At 44.0% G+C, this 16,316-nt stretch overlaps 2 protein-coding genes across 5 annotated transcripts in view; both read left to right on the top strand.

The window, feature by feature from the left end:
• Positions 1-5,423, top strand: part of ME2 (malic enzyme 2) — a 38,107-nt gene extending 32,684 nt beyond the window's left edge. For 3 of the 4 annotated variants that reach the window (XM_062615388.1, XM_062615386.1, XM_062615385.1), the window contains one exon: positions 4-1,499. In XM_062615388.1, coding sequence (XP_062471372.1) covers positions 4-153 — 150 coding nt within the window. In that variant the 3' untranslated portion in view covers positions 154-1,499. Of the gene's footprint in view, positions 1-3; positions 1,500-2,657 lie in introns of those variants that run through there. The other variant, XM_062615384.1, reaches the window with a different exon arrangement.
• Positions 5,424-8,134: 2,711 nt separating this feature from the next.
• ELAC1 (elaC ribonuclease Z 1) lies at positions 8,135-13,843 on the top strand. Its single transcript, XM_062615383.1, has 3 exons — positions 8,135-8,910; positions 10,254-10,721; positions 12,348-13,843. Exons 1-3 carry the CDS (start codon positions 8,754-8,756, stop codon positions 12,815-12,817), a joined length of 1,095 nt encoding a protein of 364 aa, XP_062471367.1. The 5' UTR covers positions 8,135-8,753; the 3' UTR covers positions 12,818-13,843.
• Positions 13,844-16,316: the final 2,473 nt, after the last annotated feature.

Here is a 16,316-nt window from a genome sequence, read left to right as displayed (position 1 = left end):
CAGGTTATGGAATTTTTGTACGCAAACAACATGGCTTTCCATTACCCTGAACCTGCAGACAAGAACAGTTACATTCGATCAAAGGTTTGGTCCTACGAATACGAATCCTTCATGCCAGATGTGTATGACTGGCCTGAATCTAAGGTTCACTGATGCATCAGAAGATCACACTCCTTAGGCAGTATCTTCTTCTCTGCAGGGATCCCCTTTTCGGTCTGATTTAAATCATGATCTTTGAGTCCTGTAATTTATTTTCACTCATTTTGTTGTCTTCTTTTTTTTCTTACCCCCCTTCTACCCTGTTTTTCACTTGACATAGATTTCTCCCCACTCTCCCAAGTACCTGATAAACTGTATGGATAATGACATCTGTCACAGGAATGAGAGAGCTCTCCAGAATTAATTTAATGACACTGCATTTCTAGCTTAAAGCCAGCACCACAGTAAAAATTCCATTAATGATGTTTTAGAAACATGTGTTTGATGATGAACTATAGGTCTCTTATCACTGCCGATTTCCAGAATGATTTATTTCTGCTTTAAATAATCAGTCTTATAATTGTCCTCGTGTTGTCACACTGCATTATCTGTGACATCACCAGAGAGCATTTGTCAAACAAAAAAATAGCTTGAAATTAACAGTCTAATTTTTTCAGGGCCAGGTTGGACAGAGCCTTGGGCAACATGGTCTAGGGTGATGGCAGGGGGTTGGAACTTAGTGATCTTAAAGTTCTTTCCAACCCAAACCTGTCTGTGATTCTATAATGGTGTTTCTGGTTTGTCTGATGTTTAAAGTTTGCCATATCCAGTCTTGCGTGTGGCGTTGGCTCCTCTTATTTCTTTGAGTGTGCTCTGAGGAGCATCACGGTTTGCAGATGGGGACTCTGCAGCAATGTTTGTGTTTCATGTTTTCATCATTGTGTGAAATGTATGAATCAGGAAAAATGTGAAACAGTTAAAATTATCCTTGGAAAGCCCGAAAATAATACCCATTGCTTAACATATTTTGAAAACAAAGCCATACTGTTGCATAGTAGATTTTATCATGTAAAGGACAGGATCTGAGATAACTAACCAGAATATTTAAGAGATTTTACAAGGAGATTTCCTGCAGCAGACTCCAAGGTGATGCACCGAAGGATTTTTGTTTCACTTGTTAGTTTTCCAAGGTTCTGTTTCTTCTAAGTTTAATTGTTCTTTCCCTTGCATACCCATTTCTCACAAAGACTTGTGTGTGATGTTTTCATGACATTGCAGACTCAAAAACTCCTAAGTGGACTCAGTTGCCAAGTTGAACAAATGTCCCACAGGCAGCTGAAGAAGCTGGAACAGAAAATGTTACAGGCAGCTATTGACACACACATATACACAAGTCTGAATGTTTCCTGTGGTCTCAATCTAGTATATTTGGTCCAGTTTGAATACTGGACTCGAAAGATCTCATGCTTCGAAGCTCCAAGTTGGTCACTTCATGTTCCTCACTCCATTTACACGTTTAATTTGTGTGAACACAAAATGCAAGTTGAATTTTTCCTTGCAGTAAGTAGTACTGCACGTTTGCTACAGATACCACAACGTGTGTTCCTGTGTGGTTTGTTTATACCAGGTCGAAGTGCCCTTCGTCACTTCATATTAGCAGGCACAGGCACACACTGGTAGTTACGGTCTGTGATTTCTCCTAATCTAATCTCTGTAACTAGAACAGTGGTATATTAAGAACAAAAATGAAGTTAATGTGCTGTTCCATTGTTTGCTGCATCAAGGCATTAAAAAAAAAGCAAGCCAAAACTGAATAATTAGACATAACAAGGTGATAGTGGCAAACTTGAAGCCAGATTCCAATGTAGTAGAAATGAAGTAAAGCTTGCTCAGGATTTACTCATGGCAAGCACATCTCTCATACCTTCATTTATATTGGAAAATGCAGTCTCCACAGAGTAGACCTGAAACAGAACAGGGAAAATAATCTCTGTTACCCCCTTAGACATGGGCTCTGTCACTTACTGCTTAGTCTTTGAATTTAAAATTATGTCCATGTATTAAATAAAAAGAATAAACTTTGGGAAGGCTTTACCTAAGTGAGGAAAGAAGACTGATTACATAAACAGAAAATAGTGATGTGGAGAAACGACTGTGTATTCAAACTGTGGTAAAGTGCTGTCTGGTGGGGCTTGAAATGCTGCATTGCCTAATTGGGCGACGTATGTGGTTTGCAACTTGTATATTTAAGCATATATACAAAAAAGACCAACACACACATAGGATGTTTTTACAGAGGATGCTTTTTGCCCCATCTATTTTTGCTGTGCCTGGTTTTTATTGTATTTAAATCTGTGATCTTACTGAAAAATTATTTATTTAGTGTACAGATTATTTTGGCTCCTGAAAATTCAGCTCTAGCTGAAGCCTGTTTATAGTGCTGGTGGAGTTCTGCATCATTGGATTCAAGTACGTTAGGAATGCATACTTCCCCACATCTCCCCACATCTGCCCACACACTGATCAGGCAAGACGAGTAACAAAAATGTCCCATGCACTGATCTTGTGTCCTGGCTGGGAACGATCACAGAGTAAGGGCAGTCAGTCCGTAAATATAACTCTTTGTCTTACAAAATAAAGATCTGCATCCATCTCTTCAGTCTGATCATTTTTTTCAGGCAAGAAGTGCAGTCACAGCCCATGACCAGTGGGCACTGGTAGTACCTATGAAAACCTGCTGCTTGCAAAAATAGCAATACCTGTGTCCAGCAGGAGTCTTTGCTTTGGGCGAGAGTGAATTCGGTTCCCAGGGGGAGCTCCTGCACTTGAAACTGGCAGTGGCTGCTACCAAGCTGAGGGAAGATGCCTGTTTTGAGCAGTGCAGTCCTTTCCCTTCCTGGCACAGGCTCCCTGCTGTCTTCAAGCAGATGCCAAGAGGGATTGTTCAGAACTAGCTGTCAGTGGGATCTTCCCAAGTACAAATGTTCCTGCATAAATTTTCTGGAAATACCACTGCACAGGTGAGGAAAAAACAGTCTTCATCTGGCTCTGAGGCTCCAGTTACCATCTAGCCCTGCCCTGATCTGCACGTTTTGGAGCTCTAGAGTAGACTGTCCCTCTTTAACCTGTCCGAGTTACTGCAGCTAACTGGTACCAGTTAGACCTCATCTGTGCATCCGCACTTGTGGACATAGTTTAATCAGGTTCTTGCAACAAAGACATGGTGCAATTTTACCTATAATGTACTGCTGTTTTCCCTTAGCAACAAGTAACACATCAGCTTGCAAATCTTTACGTGCATTTCGCTCTCCCCATCATCTTTTACAGGTTATTTTTTCTTTATATAAAATACATAGATACATTTTTTTTCAGTTTTGAGTATTCTTCAGATCCAGTTAATCTTTCAATTAATTACAACTGCTGTTCTTACTGTTTAGTAAGGAATCACAGTACCATTTTCATATATTACTTAACCTGATTTTTTCTGTTTTATGGCTTATTCAAAAGCATTTACTGATCTTTATCTATACAGAAAACTCTTAACACAATATGCAAAGGGAAAATCTTGTTACCAGGATGCATTTTCTAATGTTACATACCATAAGTTAAAAAATATTGCCTAAAGGATGACTAGTGTGCTAGCTCCTCACACAGGGACTTTCCCCTCCAAGTGGTACAGAAGTTTGTATTTCCCATCTCGTCTGTGAGGATACTGCTCTGGATGTACAGAACACTTTGAGAGGATCAGAAACTCCCACCGAGGTCAGTAGCTTGGTCTTTTCCAGGACTTGCTTCCTTAAAATCAACAGGAGCAGGACTGAGCCTCATGGCAGCAATGTATAGAAGCATCTATAGAAGGAGAAGAAAGGTAGCTAAGGGAGTGCAGCCTATATTAATAAAATATCCATGTTCTTGTTCAGAGATAGGATTTGTGTGTTCCCAAAGCCTATGACCACAACTGACATATAGAGGAAGACTGTTAAAATGCAGTGTCTGATAGATTTTAAACCCCAGATGTGACTGTTGCATAAATTCTCAGTTATGTTTGTGAATAGTGATGTTTCATGATGTTGTGTTTGTTTTCCAAGCTTAAAACAAAGCCACACTGTACCTGCAGATTGGTGTTTAACAGGTTTCCTGTGGTATGTGCGTGTCTTCTCTGTACTGTTGTTTCCAGCACGCTATTTTGTGGGAGAAGGTAAAGTAACTCTTTGTCACACTCCTCTGGTAGTAACTGCAAAGAGAAGTGATACTCCTTTTAGTTTTTCACTAGCAACCCTATTTGGTGACTACTCCTGTAGGAGAACGGGGATTACTGATGTACAGCTACAACTGTGAATCTTAGTTCAGCTGACTCTGGGCCTAACTAAATCCAAGTTGTCATCTTCCATTTGCTCCGGGTCGTCTTGACTTCAAAGGTGCAGGTTTGAGCACCTCTGTCATTCAAATAAAGGTATCTGTGGGCCTCTCAGATCGGACTGCAAGTTTGGATTCCTATTCTGCCTCAGCCATAAATGCTATTCCCGAATTTAAGAAAACCACTGTTGTTTTTGAACTCTTTTTAAGGGCATGCATACTGCTGTTGTGTTTTGTAACAGCCATATGTAACAGGCGGGGACTGGTGTTACATTGAATACTGGAGCAAGGAGAAAATCTAGAGCAGAGCTCGAATTGTACCCAAATGGCCGATGAATTTGGGAAACATAATTCAGTTACCACTGTTGAAGGAACATCTAATTCTGTATGGATCTACACTGACCTATTTACCTGCTTCCAAAAAAACTCATTACCATGGTATCGGGAAGCCTGCAGATGTTCTGGGTGAACAGCAAGGAAAATCCAGCTTCAGACCTCTGCTGCCTACCATTGCTTCCCAAACCGCAGCACTCCATGATGATGCAGCTTGCTAGTGCCTGCTCCAGGGGAAAATGTTCACGGGGATTAATCTGGAACCTGCTGGCACAGTGGACCATGGCTCATGTAAAAAGCTGCCTTGCATCAGATGTTGTGCGTGCAGTGCAGAAAACTGTGGTGTGCATTTGTATTCCCTGCACACAATGTTGGCACTGGATTGCACTTAACTCTCCAACTGTCTTTGACTCACCCATCCTTTAAGTAGCTCCTTCCTAATGGAAATAAAAATACTATTAGGAATACACAGACATAGTAAGATGGCCAGTTTGTCAATAAATGTCAAAATAATCCACATTTATTTTCACTTTGAGCATATCTACCTTACAAAAATAAATGTAAGTCTACTGGAGTGCTTATGAGAACTGTCCAGGCTTGGCTTTACCTGGGAGGGTCATTGCTCAGCTGAAACTAAAATTGTATTTAAATGTAAACAGGTTGGGGATTTTTCTTCCTTTATAATGTTGTAACTCTATTGAAATGTGTGTTCTGGTCTTCTATTTTCTTAGTAAAATGCGTTCCCTTTGCTTATATTTGATATTATTTATTCTGTGAAAATAACACTTGATCTATATGGAATTGGTACACGATTACTGATGGTTTGGTTTATACTCCCCCCCCCCCCCCCGTCGTCGTTTTCAAATGAGCATAGAATCCCAGACTGGTTTGGGTTGGAAGGGATGTTAACCTCATCCAGTTCCAACCATGGGCACCTTCCACTAGACCAGGTTATTCCAAGCCACATCCAGCCTGGCCTGATCAGCCAACAAAACAGGTAGTTAGGCTGAAGTTAAAGCAATTCCAGTTTTTATTTCAAAACGACTTTTTTGAACATTTGGGTGTTTTACTGCACTGTTAAAGAAACTCCTTGTAAAGGGGCTTAAGGAACTGAGTCCAGCCATTCACCAATCACTGCCAAGTCCACTACTGAAACCTAGCAAGCATACTGTTGTTACCATCCAGGTCATTTGGAAAAGCCATCGGTGAAAGTGCACAGACGTTGGAGCAATCTCATCACAGTATCCGCACCACATCCTAAACCTTTGGTACCCATCTTCAAAATGGGTTTGTCTTCCTTGTGCTTCACCTTCTTTCCTTTACACAGGGGTAACCTCAAGTGTCCTACAGAACCCAGTGTACCCACACTGCACAAAACATCACCTCCAGTCGCATTCTCTTTTGGACACTGGTGCTGAGGAGCTGGCACAGGGTGCCCAGAGAAGCTGTGGCTGCCCTGATACTGATAAGTGGATAGACTCCACAACTCATTAGAGTTGTAAAGTAGGTATGCTTTATTCAGCGCTGAGGCACATGGGGATTGCTCCTCCAAAAGCATGCGCGCGCCCTCTTTGCTACTCAGTTCGTTTATATTACATATAATGGTTACCTGAACATGAGATTGCTTCACACCTAATACATATGCAAAACCTGTTTCCATCTAATATTATAATTAGATTTCTGGCATTCATCCCCTTGGTGCGCCTGTGCAGTGCCTCCTGGTGGTGGTCGTTAGGGGGTTGTGAGGATGAAGGCCTGTAGTTCCTCTTCATCACTGCGAGTAACCTCTTGCTTTCAGGCAGAGTCAATAGAGTTTCGGCTCCGATCCAAATCTCAGGTTTGGTACAAGCCGGTTTTATGTATCTTAAAGCAGAAACATGTCAGGTTTGCAAATTGTGTTACTCTGGCTATCTTTTGTTCCTTTTCTTTCTAAAGATACTATTTGAACAAGAATGTCTTAAATATTAAGCTATGAATCTTACCTACTACAATTCTGCCTAGCAGCTGTAACTCCTACAATTCTGCTTCAACATTCTAGCAACTTTGACTCCTAGGGTTCTGCTTCACCAAGCACAGCGACTGCTTAAGCAAGCAGCCACAATGTTAACCCTTTATTTGCCAGTACCAGCCCCATCCCTGGCAGTGTTCAAAGCCAGGTTGGACACAGGGGCTTGGAGCAAGCTGCTCTATGGAAGGTGTCCCTGCCTGTGGCAGGGGCTGGAGCTGGATGCGCTTTAAGGTCCCTTCCAACACAAACCAGTCCGGGATTCAGTGAATCACGGGATGTATTAAGTATGCTTCTAGGTAGCTGTTGAACAGAATGGTTTAGAGACATTCATGCCAGGTGTGCACTGGGTAGGATCACGCATATTAGTGCCGCTTTCATCCACAGTTCAATTCAGAACCAGCTATCTTCGATTACTGTTAAAGGTTACCTGGCACAACAACCCCGGCCCTGCGGGGCTGCACCCCTGTTCCCACAGGCCGCGGCCGGAGCCGGGACCTGCCGCAGCGCCCCGCCCGCCCCGCCCTGGCCGCAGAGCCGCCTGGGAGAGCGCGGAGGGGCCGGGCCGCGCTGCGGAGCTGGGTAGGCCCTGCTGAAGGCGGCGGTGTGGGGACCCCTCGTACCCAGCCGGCTGCCCCGGGCCGTTCCCGCGGGATGAGGCCCGGAACGGCGCTGGGGTTCCGGGGGAGCGGAGCTCGGGAGGCTGCTGACGAGATGTGGCTGCTTTTGCACCGGGGAGAGGGAGAGAAACGTTCATCTGTGGGGTTGGGGGTGACGGGAATCATCCGTTATCTTGTGCTGCGCTATGGAGAGACCCCCCCTGCAGTCCTGATCCAGCTCTGGGGCAGCAGCACAAGAGGGACGTGGAGCTGTTGGAGCGAGGCCAAAGGAGGCCATGGAGATGCTGCGAGGGCTGGAGCAGCTCTGCTCTGGAGCCAGGCTGAGAGAGCTGGGCTGGGGCAGCCTGGAGAAGAGAAGGCTCCTGAAGGGGAGACCTGAGAGCAGCTCCAGTGCCTGAAGGGGCTGCAGGAAAGCTGGAGAGGAGCTTGGGACAAGGGCCTGTAGGGACAGGCCAAGGGGAATGGCTTTAACCTGCCAGAGGGGAGACTGAGATGAGCTCTTAGGCAGAAGCTCTTCCCTGTGAGGGTGCTGAGGCGCTGGCACAGGGTGCCCAGAGAAGCTGTGGCTGCCCCATCCCTGGCAGTGTTCAAGGCCAGGTTGGACACAGGGGCTTGGAGCAAGCTGCTCTAGTGGAAGGTGTCCCTGCCCTTGGCAGGAGTTGGAGCTGGATGAGCTTTAAGGTCCCTTCCAACCCAAACCAGTCTGGGGTTGCATGATTCTAACACAGCTTTCCAAAGGTTATGCTGCTCATACAGACCAGCCGGGCTCCTCACCCGGACACTACAGTGGATACGTCCAGCACTGCATAGCTGATTGTGTGGATCCTTCAGCCGCAGTAGGTGTCCTGTGGGCTGTTACACAGCCTCATGGCTATGTAAGCCTTGGTCATTTGGTTTGTTTTTCCTCCTAACACTGAGACATCAAACAAGCTTTCAAAGATGCCGTTGCAAAGGCAAAGTAAATCAGGTCACTCCTGCCTCGTGGTCTATGCAGTTGTCTTGAGGGGAGCAGATCTCTCACCTCTGCATTGTTGGGCTGCCCACTTCTGACATCCAGTAACAACATTCAAGTGTCAGCAGTGGCTGTGCTGTCAGTCATTCCAAAATGGCTTTTAGAGGAAAGCACATGAGGGTAGACACAAAGTTTAAAGAAGAAGAATGAAGTAGTAGTGTGTTTAAAGATTTGAACATTTCCGACTGGATAGGGCTGTGTCTTTGGGTAACAAAGTCCTTATGTTTGGGCTGTTTGTAGCCTTCCACTGACATAAAGAGGAGTTTCTGCTTGTAAATATTGTGTTGTCTGAAAGTCATACCCTGTTCCAGGGAAGGGGAATTTGGTCCTCACGCTAAAGGAGGGAGGATGCCTTCATTTAAAGCCAAAATGTTCGTTTCTTTCCCAGCATAAATACAAATGTTCAGCAGCTCAGGATCTCTGTTCCAGATATACAGACGCACTGAGGATGTCTATGGATATAACCTTCCTCGGCACTGGCTCAGCATATCCCTCTCCAACCAGAGGAGCGTCGGCACTGGTGCTTCGCAGGGAAGGAGAGTGCTGGCTGTTTGACTGCGGGGAGGGAACTCAAACACAGATCATGAAGAGCCATCTCAGAGCAGGTTTGTGCTGTGCAAGCTGTTACGATGAGGGAAGGGGGCAGTTTCAGGAGCTCTACACAAAACACTCTATTCTTGTAGCATTTGAATACGCACTCAACATGCGTGAGCCGCTGCTTATGGACGGCAGCTGGTGAACATACTGTGCAGTAAATCCCTGATTGCCCTTCGGTAAAGAACTCTGTTTGAGAACCAAACTCTCCGTAATTAATGTATCAGGCTTTGTACTTTGAAATATGGGCCGCAGACCAGCTTTAAACCAGCACAGTTTGTATCTGTCTGAAGGCAGCTCTAGACAATACCTGCTGTGAGTATTCCTCTCAGTAATTATTGTGCTTTTGATTTCAGGAAAAGTTCTGTGAATTCATGGTAACTTTTCCATTTTGGCAAATTAAGTAGAAACCAGACTTGAGCCTTCAGTCGCTGTGATTCTCATCCTGAAGTGGCAAGAGCAGACTTCTGACTCCCGAGTTGTAAAGATGGAATTGCCAATTATGAATAGAAAACCAGCCTTCTGCTCCTTTGAAATCTGAAGCTATCAGGGGATTTAGTGGCCAAATGGATAGATTAATTTTTTGCTAGAGTTACTGATATTTACTTAATTGTTCCTCAATCAAAACAAAGACTCTGTTCTTCCTACTGCTGAGTCCTAACAGATGGTGGAGAAAATGCCTCACTGTGTTGATGTGGAACCTCAGCTGAGGCAGCCTGGTTAAAGTACATGTGTCTGTCATGACAGAAGATTCTGGGCTTTTGTAACGGGTCAAGAGGAGGGCTTAGACACAAAAACAAAGCTGAATCTTTTAAGTGCAGGTTTTCATCTGTTCCAAAGAAACGAGTCAGGATCTGTGGGGTTCTTGCCTTTTAAAAACATTAAAATCAAACCTGGATGCTTTTTGGTTTTATGTTCATTTCATGTGCTAAATTCAAAAGTAGGAACGATGCAGATTCCACATTACATTTCTCATTAGCCTACAGATTCCATGTAATGTATGGAGGAAGCATGACCATTTTCCAGCACTTCTTCACTTTTAATATAGCAGATGTCACCACTCAGCTTTCTTCCATGTTTGTAGAATGTTTTGCTTAGAAGGAACTAAAACTTCTGCCCTGGCAGTCTTTTGCAAATCAAGCCAAAATAAACCTGGTGTGGAAACTTATCACTGCTGTGGAAAAGAAAAACTGGTTTGGAATTTATTTCTTAAACACTAGTTTTATATTAATTTCCCTTCTCCCTTACATTTCCTACTTCTTGCCCCAAAGTGATTTTTTCTGAGTTGCTGTGCTCATTTATTTTCTTGGGTTTTTCTTTCTTCTGGGTTTTCTTTCCCTGTTCTGATCAACAGGCAGAATTACCAAGATCTTCATCACTCATCTTCACGGCGACCACTTTTTTGGACTTCCTGGCCTGCTGTGTACAATTAGCCTCCAAAGCAGCCCTGATGCAGACAAACCACCTCTGGATATTTATGGGCCATTAGGGCTGCGAGACTTCATCTGGAGAAGTATGGAGCTCTCCCACTCCCAACTTCTCTTTCCCTACACTGTTCATGAACTGGTGCCTACACGGGACCAGTGCCCTGCAGAAGAATTCAGAGAGTTCTCTTACTTGGGCAGTGATGTGATACCTCCTGAGGGAGCACAAGGGAGAATACTTCATCTGGATCCAGCAGAAGACTCTTACTTGCTGCTTGAGGATGAGCAGCTAGTTCTGAAAGCATTTCGCCTATTTCACCGCATTCCTTCCTTTGGCTTTGTGGTGGAAGAGAAGCCCCGGACCGGTAAACTCAATGTACAGAAACTGAAAGACCTTGGTAATTACTTTGACTTGTTTTCTGTCTTTTTTAAGTGTTTTAAATGCCTAAATGTATGTGTTTAAGCTGAGTAGCGGCTCTGATTTTCAGCAAATGGAACAAAATTGCGTTCACAGGCAGTTGAAATCTTTGTGAGCAGCCTTTCTAGGGGTCTAGCAAATTAGAGCTGCTGTATGTCTCCATAACCACTTTAATTCAATTTTCCATTTTCTATGAAAGGCATTTAAATGCTTCATGTTGGTGTGTAACAGTACTGCCATTTAATCTTGTCATACTGAGAAGGGCAAACAAGTTCAGATGTTTGAGTTTAAAAGCACAATGTGGCTTTCAGGGAAATGTATGGCTGGTGTATCTGCATGTCTTTATTGACTTTAGTACGGATAATATAGCTTTTCTTCGAACACACTTCCTGTTAATGTTGTAAGCTCTGTATTTGCATGAGGCATATGAAGTGTCAATTGCAATTTATAATTCTACTTGGAATCATAGAGTAGTTAAGGTTGGAAAGGAGCTTACGATCATCAAGTTCCAACCCCCCTGCCATGGGCAGGGACACCTCACACTAAACCAGGCCACCCAAGGCTTCATCCAACCTAGCCTTGAGCACTGCCAGGCGTGGAGCATTCACAGCTTCCCTGGGCAACCCATTCCAGAGCCTCACCACCCTAACAGGAAAGAATTTCCTCCTTAGATCCAATCTAAACTTCCCCTGTTCAAGTTTGAACCCGTTACCCCTTGTCCTATCACTACAGTCCCGAATGAAGAGTCCCTACCAAGCATCCCTATAGGCTCCCTTCAGATACTGGAAGGCTGCTATGAGATCTCCACGCAGCCTTCTCTTCTCCAGGCTGAACAGCCCCAACTTCCTCAGCCTGTCTTCATACAGGAGGTGCTCCAGTCCCTGATCATCCTCGTGGCCTCCTCTGGACTTGTTCCAACAGTTCCATGTCCTTTTTCTGTTGAGGACACCAGAACTGCACACAATGCTCCAGGTGAGGTCTCACGAGACCAGAGTAGAGGGGCAGGATCACCTCCTTCCACCTGCTGGTCACGCTCCTTTTGATGCAGCCCAGGATACGGTTGCTTTCTGGGCTGTGAGCGCACACTGAAGCCGGCTCGTGTTCATTTTCTCATCAACCAACACCCCCAAGTCCTTCTCCTTGGGCTGCTCTGAATCTCTTCTGTGCCCAACCTGTAGCTGTGCCTGGGATTGCTCCGACCCAGGTGTAGGACCTTGCACTTGGCATGGTTAAACTTCATGAGGTTGGCATCAGCCTGCCTCACAGGCGTGTCAAGCTCCCTCTGGATGGCATTCCTTCCCTCCAGGGTATCAACCGAACCACAGAGCTTGGTGTCATGGGCAAACTTGCTGAGGGCGCACTCAATCCCACTGTCCATGTCAGCGACAAAGATGTTGAACAAGACCGGTCCCAACACCAATCCCTGAGGGACAACCCTTTGTGTTTGGCCATCCAGCCAATATTTATATTGAGGTTGTATGTTTTCAGTAAGACGGCTATATATATAAAGGTATATAATATATAGAGGGTATTTCTTCTTAATTTCTTGTTTTTAAACTTGACACTTGTTATTATACTTATGGACTCTTTTGTCTTTATTCACCAGGATTTCAACCAGGTCCTTTATATGGGAAGCTGAAGAGTGGGAGTACAGTTGTTCTAGAAAATGGACTAAAGATTTATCCTTCTGATGTCTTAGAAGACCCTATTCCAGGAAGAAAAATTTGCATTCTGGGAGATTGTTCAGGGGTGGTTGGAGATGCGGCCGCAAAGCTTTGCTGTGGAGCAGATGTACTGATACACGAAGCCACGTTGGACGATACCCAAGAGGAAAAGGCCAGAGAGCATGGTCATAGCACTCCGAAAATGGCTTCGGAGTTTGCAAAATGGTGTAAAGTTAAGAAACTGGTGTTGACTCACTTCAGTCAGCGGTACAAACCAGATGCGCAGAGAGGTGAGGGTGATGCGGACATCACCGAACTGAAGAGACAGGCAGAGTCAGTGTTAGATGGCCAAGAAGTAACACTAGCAGAGGACTTCATGACAATAGAAATTCCAATGAGAAAGTTAAAATGATAGTGTTAGCAAGCTTGGTGTGAAGACATAAACTAGGATGGTGTTGGGTAACTGTAGGATTCTGGTATCCAACTGTGACACACAGAACACTTGCAAACTGGAGACAGTACCAGGTACAGTTATTTTGCTTTTTTAAAGCAAGAAAAAAGGATACTCGGATGTCTTGAACTTGGAATAAATTCATAATAGTTGGTTTCAAACACCCCAGAAACTGAATGTTTAGGCTGGGCCGTCCTTCTCTTCCTTGGACCACAGATTCTTACAGCAGAGCACTGGATCATTTGGCTTGATACAGTCGGAAGGTCTGTGTTCTGCACCAGAATTTAAGATACCTTACCTGTTACAAGCTTTTGAGTAACATCTATTTCAAACTTGTCTATAGTATTCTGTAACTGTAACCCTGTTTCTGTGTAAGAGGACTATCACGCTGGAACTAATAGTTTTGCCAAATGGTTGTAACTTGGCTGTTGCTACTGCTCAAGTTGAGGAGCTCTTCTAATTCTCCCTTTGCATATGAAGTTTCCTCATAAATAAATGCAGTTTAGGCTTTCCTGAATCACTCTTACCAGTTTGATTCATTTAAACCTCTGAGGCATGAGCCCTAAGTTTGCATACCTATTCCCTGCATCAGTGAAGTTTTAGAAGACTCTGGAAGTCTTTAGCAGATGACAAGTAGCCTCTCCTAAAATGTTCCTCCAGGTGCATTTTCTAAGACAAATTATCCTGATTAAAAGCATATTTGTGTTTGTAGAAATACCCCTACAGGAGGAATTTCACATACATGTCACTCAGTCTGTTTCTGCAATAACTTTATCAGTCAAGGGACATACAGATCAACTTTATCTTCTTTTCTTCCTGCCTTGAAACCAATTAGAAGTGTCCAAATTTTAGCTTACTTTTCTGGTTGAAAGTGAAACTGAGTGGTTTAGAACCCTAAAGCTGTTTTCCCCAGCATAGATTTCCTGAAAGCTGAAACACTTCAGAGTTTTCTAATAAACACTGAAAACTCTGGCAGATGTAAGTGCAGCTGCTGTGTCTGTGCTTTACTTTGTGTACTTGATGGTAATATAGATAGAAAACAAATCCCTTGTAATATACAGTTTTCCTTCCTGCTTTTAATGAAGAATAGCAAAGCTCTAAAATCTGAGAACACTTCTGCTCTTTAAAGATCCCTCCCCTGTAGATACAGAGCACTGTGCACTACGTGTGCTGCAGTAACCCTCACCCAAACCAAACTGTGGAGGTGAGGAAGTCAAATCCTGCAGCTTTCTTTTGGATATTCTTCAAGTTTTCTTCACTAAGAGTGTTCTTGGCTGTAATGAAGCAACAGTCTTCAAAGGAAGAGCGTGATTTCCTACTGTTTAACTAAATGGATGCAATTGAATTCGACATCTTATCCCCACCCTGTCTTACCTGCAGTTATGGTAACTCTGAACTGAATTACACCAACATTAATATTTTCTGCTTCAAATTTAGAGGGTATCTGAGATCTCTTAAAGTATTGGGAAGAGCACAGGCTTGAAGAATATGAATTCTGGAGCAGAAACTCACTGATCTCTGACTTCTCTCTTAAAAATGGTACAAAACAGGCAGAATCTACAGATCATGCACTGGAACATTCTTTCACCCCATAAATTGTTTTTCTTTTGTAAGATAAAAATGAATACCAGCTCCAGAGACCTTGATATTCATGCTACTCTATGTGTTCAAAAGCTGAGCAGACTCCAGCTACCCTATGGTTCTTACAGTGGAAGAATAACTGTGTCCTGACCTGCTCTGCTACATCTGCTTCCACACTGTAACAACCAAAAAATCCTATTTCTAAGACATTCATGGTTGTGATATGAAGTTTAGGGAATGACTTAAAGGCTCTGCGGATACCACCTGCATGTGACAAAATCAAAGCGTGGAAGTAAAAAAAGGGTACAGCCCAAAAGCCTATGGAACCTGTGTGCATGCACCACTGCAGCTCACCTCCCCTGGATACTGCTGCTCCAGAACTGGGTTATCCATCCCGGCAGTAAATACAGTTTTGCATTCATGTGGTTAGTTAATTGCTGTGAATGCAGGAGTTTCTTCAGTTCCCATTCAAATGACAGAGGGTGTGGGTAGATGGGTGAGGTGAATCCACAGTACAGGCTCCTGGTGTGGAGGAAGCCTCACCTCTCTGTGCCCTGCAGTCCTGCATGGTCCAGCTCAGTGTGCTGGTCAGTGCTTGCCTGGATAAAAACAGTTTCTCAGCAGCCTGCAGGAAAATAGCCTCTGGGCTCGTTTTCTGCTCGATCACTGAGTCAGTCAGTGAGCTGTCTTGCTGCATGACTTGAATGAAGGAGGGTGCAGAAGTGCTGGGCCAGAACTGCTTGGGAGCCCCAGTTTTAACAAAGTGAGCTGATATATCCTGTTGGTCCTACCACACCCTAAATATGCTAAATAGCTACATCCTAAATATGTTTTAGGATCTAAATTCTAATTCAGAATGGGTCAATTTGCATGAAGAACAGAAAGGAGAAAAGTGTATTGAATTAAAGCAGTGGGCTAGGTCTTCAAGTGTTAGATGGAGGAACTTTGTTGCACAGAATTGATCTATTAGTGTAATTTTTAGGGCTGTTTATTCTGCATGGAAAACCAGGGGAGGAAATGCTTATTTCATCTAAGCTGAGAAGAAAAGCTGCTAAGTGCCTGGTCTGTATTTAAGGGCAGGTTAACTATATAGCCATCAGTGTCATTCCAGGGCCTAAAGGGGCTGCAGGAAAGCTGGAGAGGGGCTTCGGACAAGTGCCTATAGGGACAGGCCAAGGGGAATGGCTTTAACCTGCCCGAGGGGAGACTGAGATGAGCTCTTAGGCAGAAGCTCTTCCCTGTGAGGGTGCTGAGGTGCTGGCACAGGGTGCCCAGAGAAGCTGTGGCTGCCCCATCCCTGGCAGTGTTCAAGGCCAGGTTGGACACAGGGGCTTGGAGCAAGCTGCTCTAGTGGAAGGGGTCCCTGCCTGTGGCAGGGGGTTGGGACTGGATGAGCTTTAAGATCCCTTCCAACCCAAACCAGTTTGGGATTCTGTTTTATGATTCTATGACTTTTTGAAATGGTTTCTTTTTTGGTATGTTGGTGAATGAGGGTGTACCTAGTGCTGGAGTTATGTGAAATTCCTTTATTTCCACTTTAATATATTTTAGTATTTGTAATCCAGTTACAGTTGTCTCATGCTTAGCAGATCCATGTGTCTTTACTTACCATGTTCCACTTCTCTCTCGAAGTCTGGATACTGAATTTCTTCATAAATCTGACTGCTAGTGAGACCTGAATTAATGGGAACATGTGCACCAGTCAGGACTGACAAATTTAGACCATAAATTGTCTATTTTTGCAGATGAGTTTATCTTTCCATTAACGAGTTGTTAAATACTGAAGAACAGAATTCCTTTGCATTAAAATAGATCTGCCAGAGACCATTTCCTTTGACAGCACATAAAGGATTCTGGTCTGGTCCTGTGAGGACTCAGT

The sequence above is a fragment of the Pezoporus occidentalis genome, unplaced genomic scaffold (assembly GCF_034315485.1).
Source record: "Pezoporus occidentalis ecotype Australia unplaced genomic scaffold, CSIRO_AGI_Poc_V1 ctg180, whole genome shotgun sequence".
Lineage (NCBI taxonomy): Eukaryota > Metazoa > Chordata > Aves > Psittaciformes > Psittacidae > Pezoporus > Pezoporus occidentalis.
Note: the sequence above shows the minus strand (reverse complement) of the source record. Positions and strands in the feature narration are given on the sequence as shown.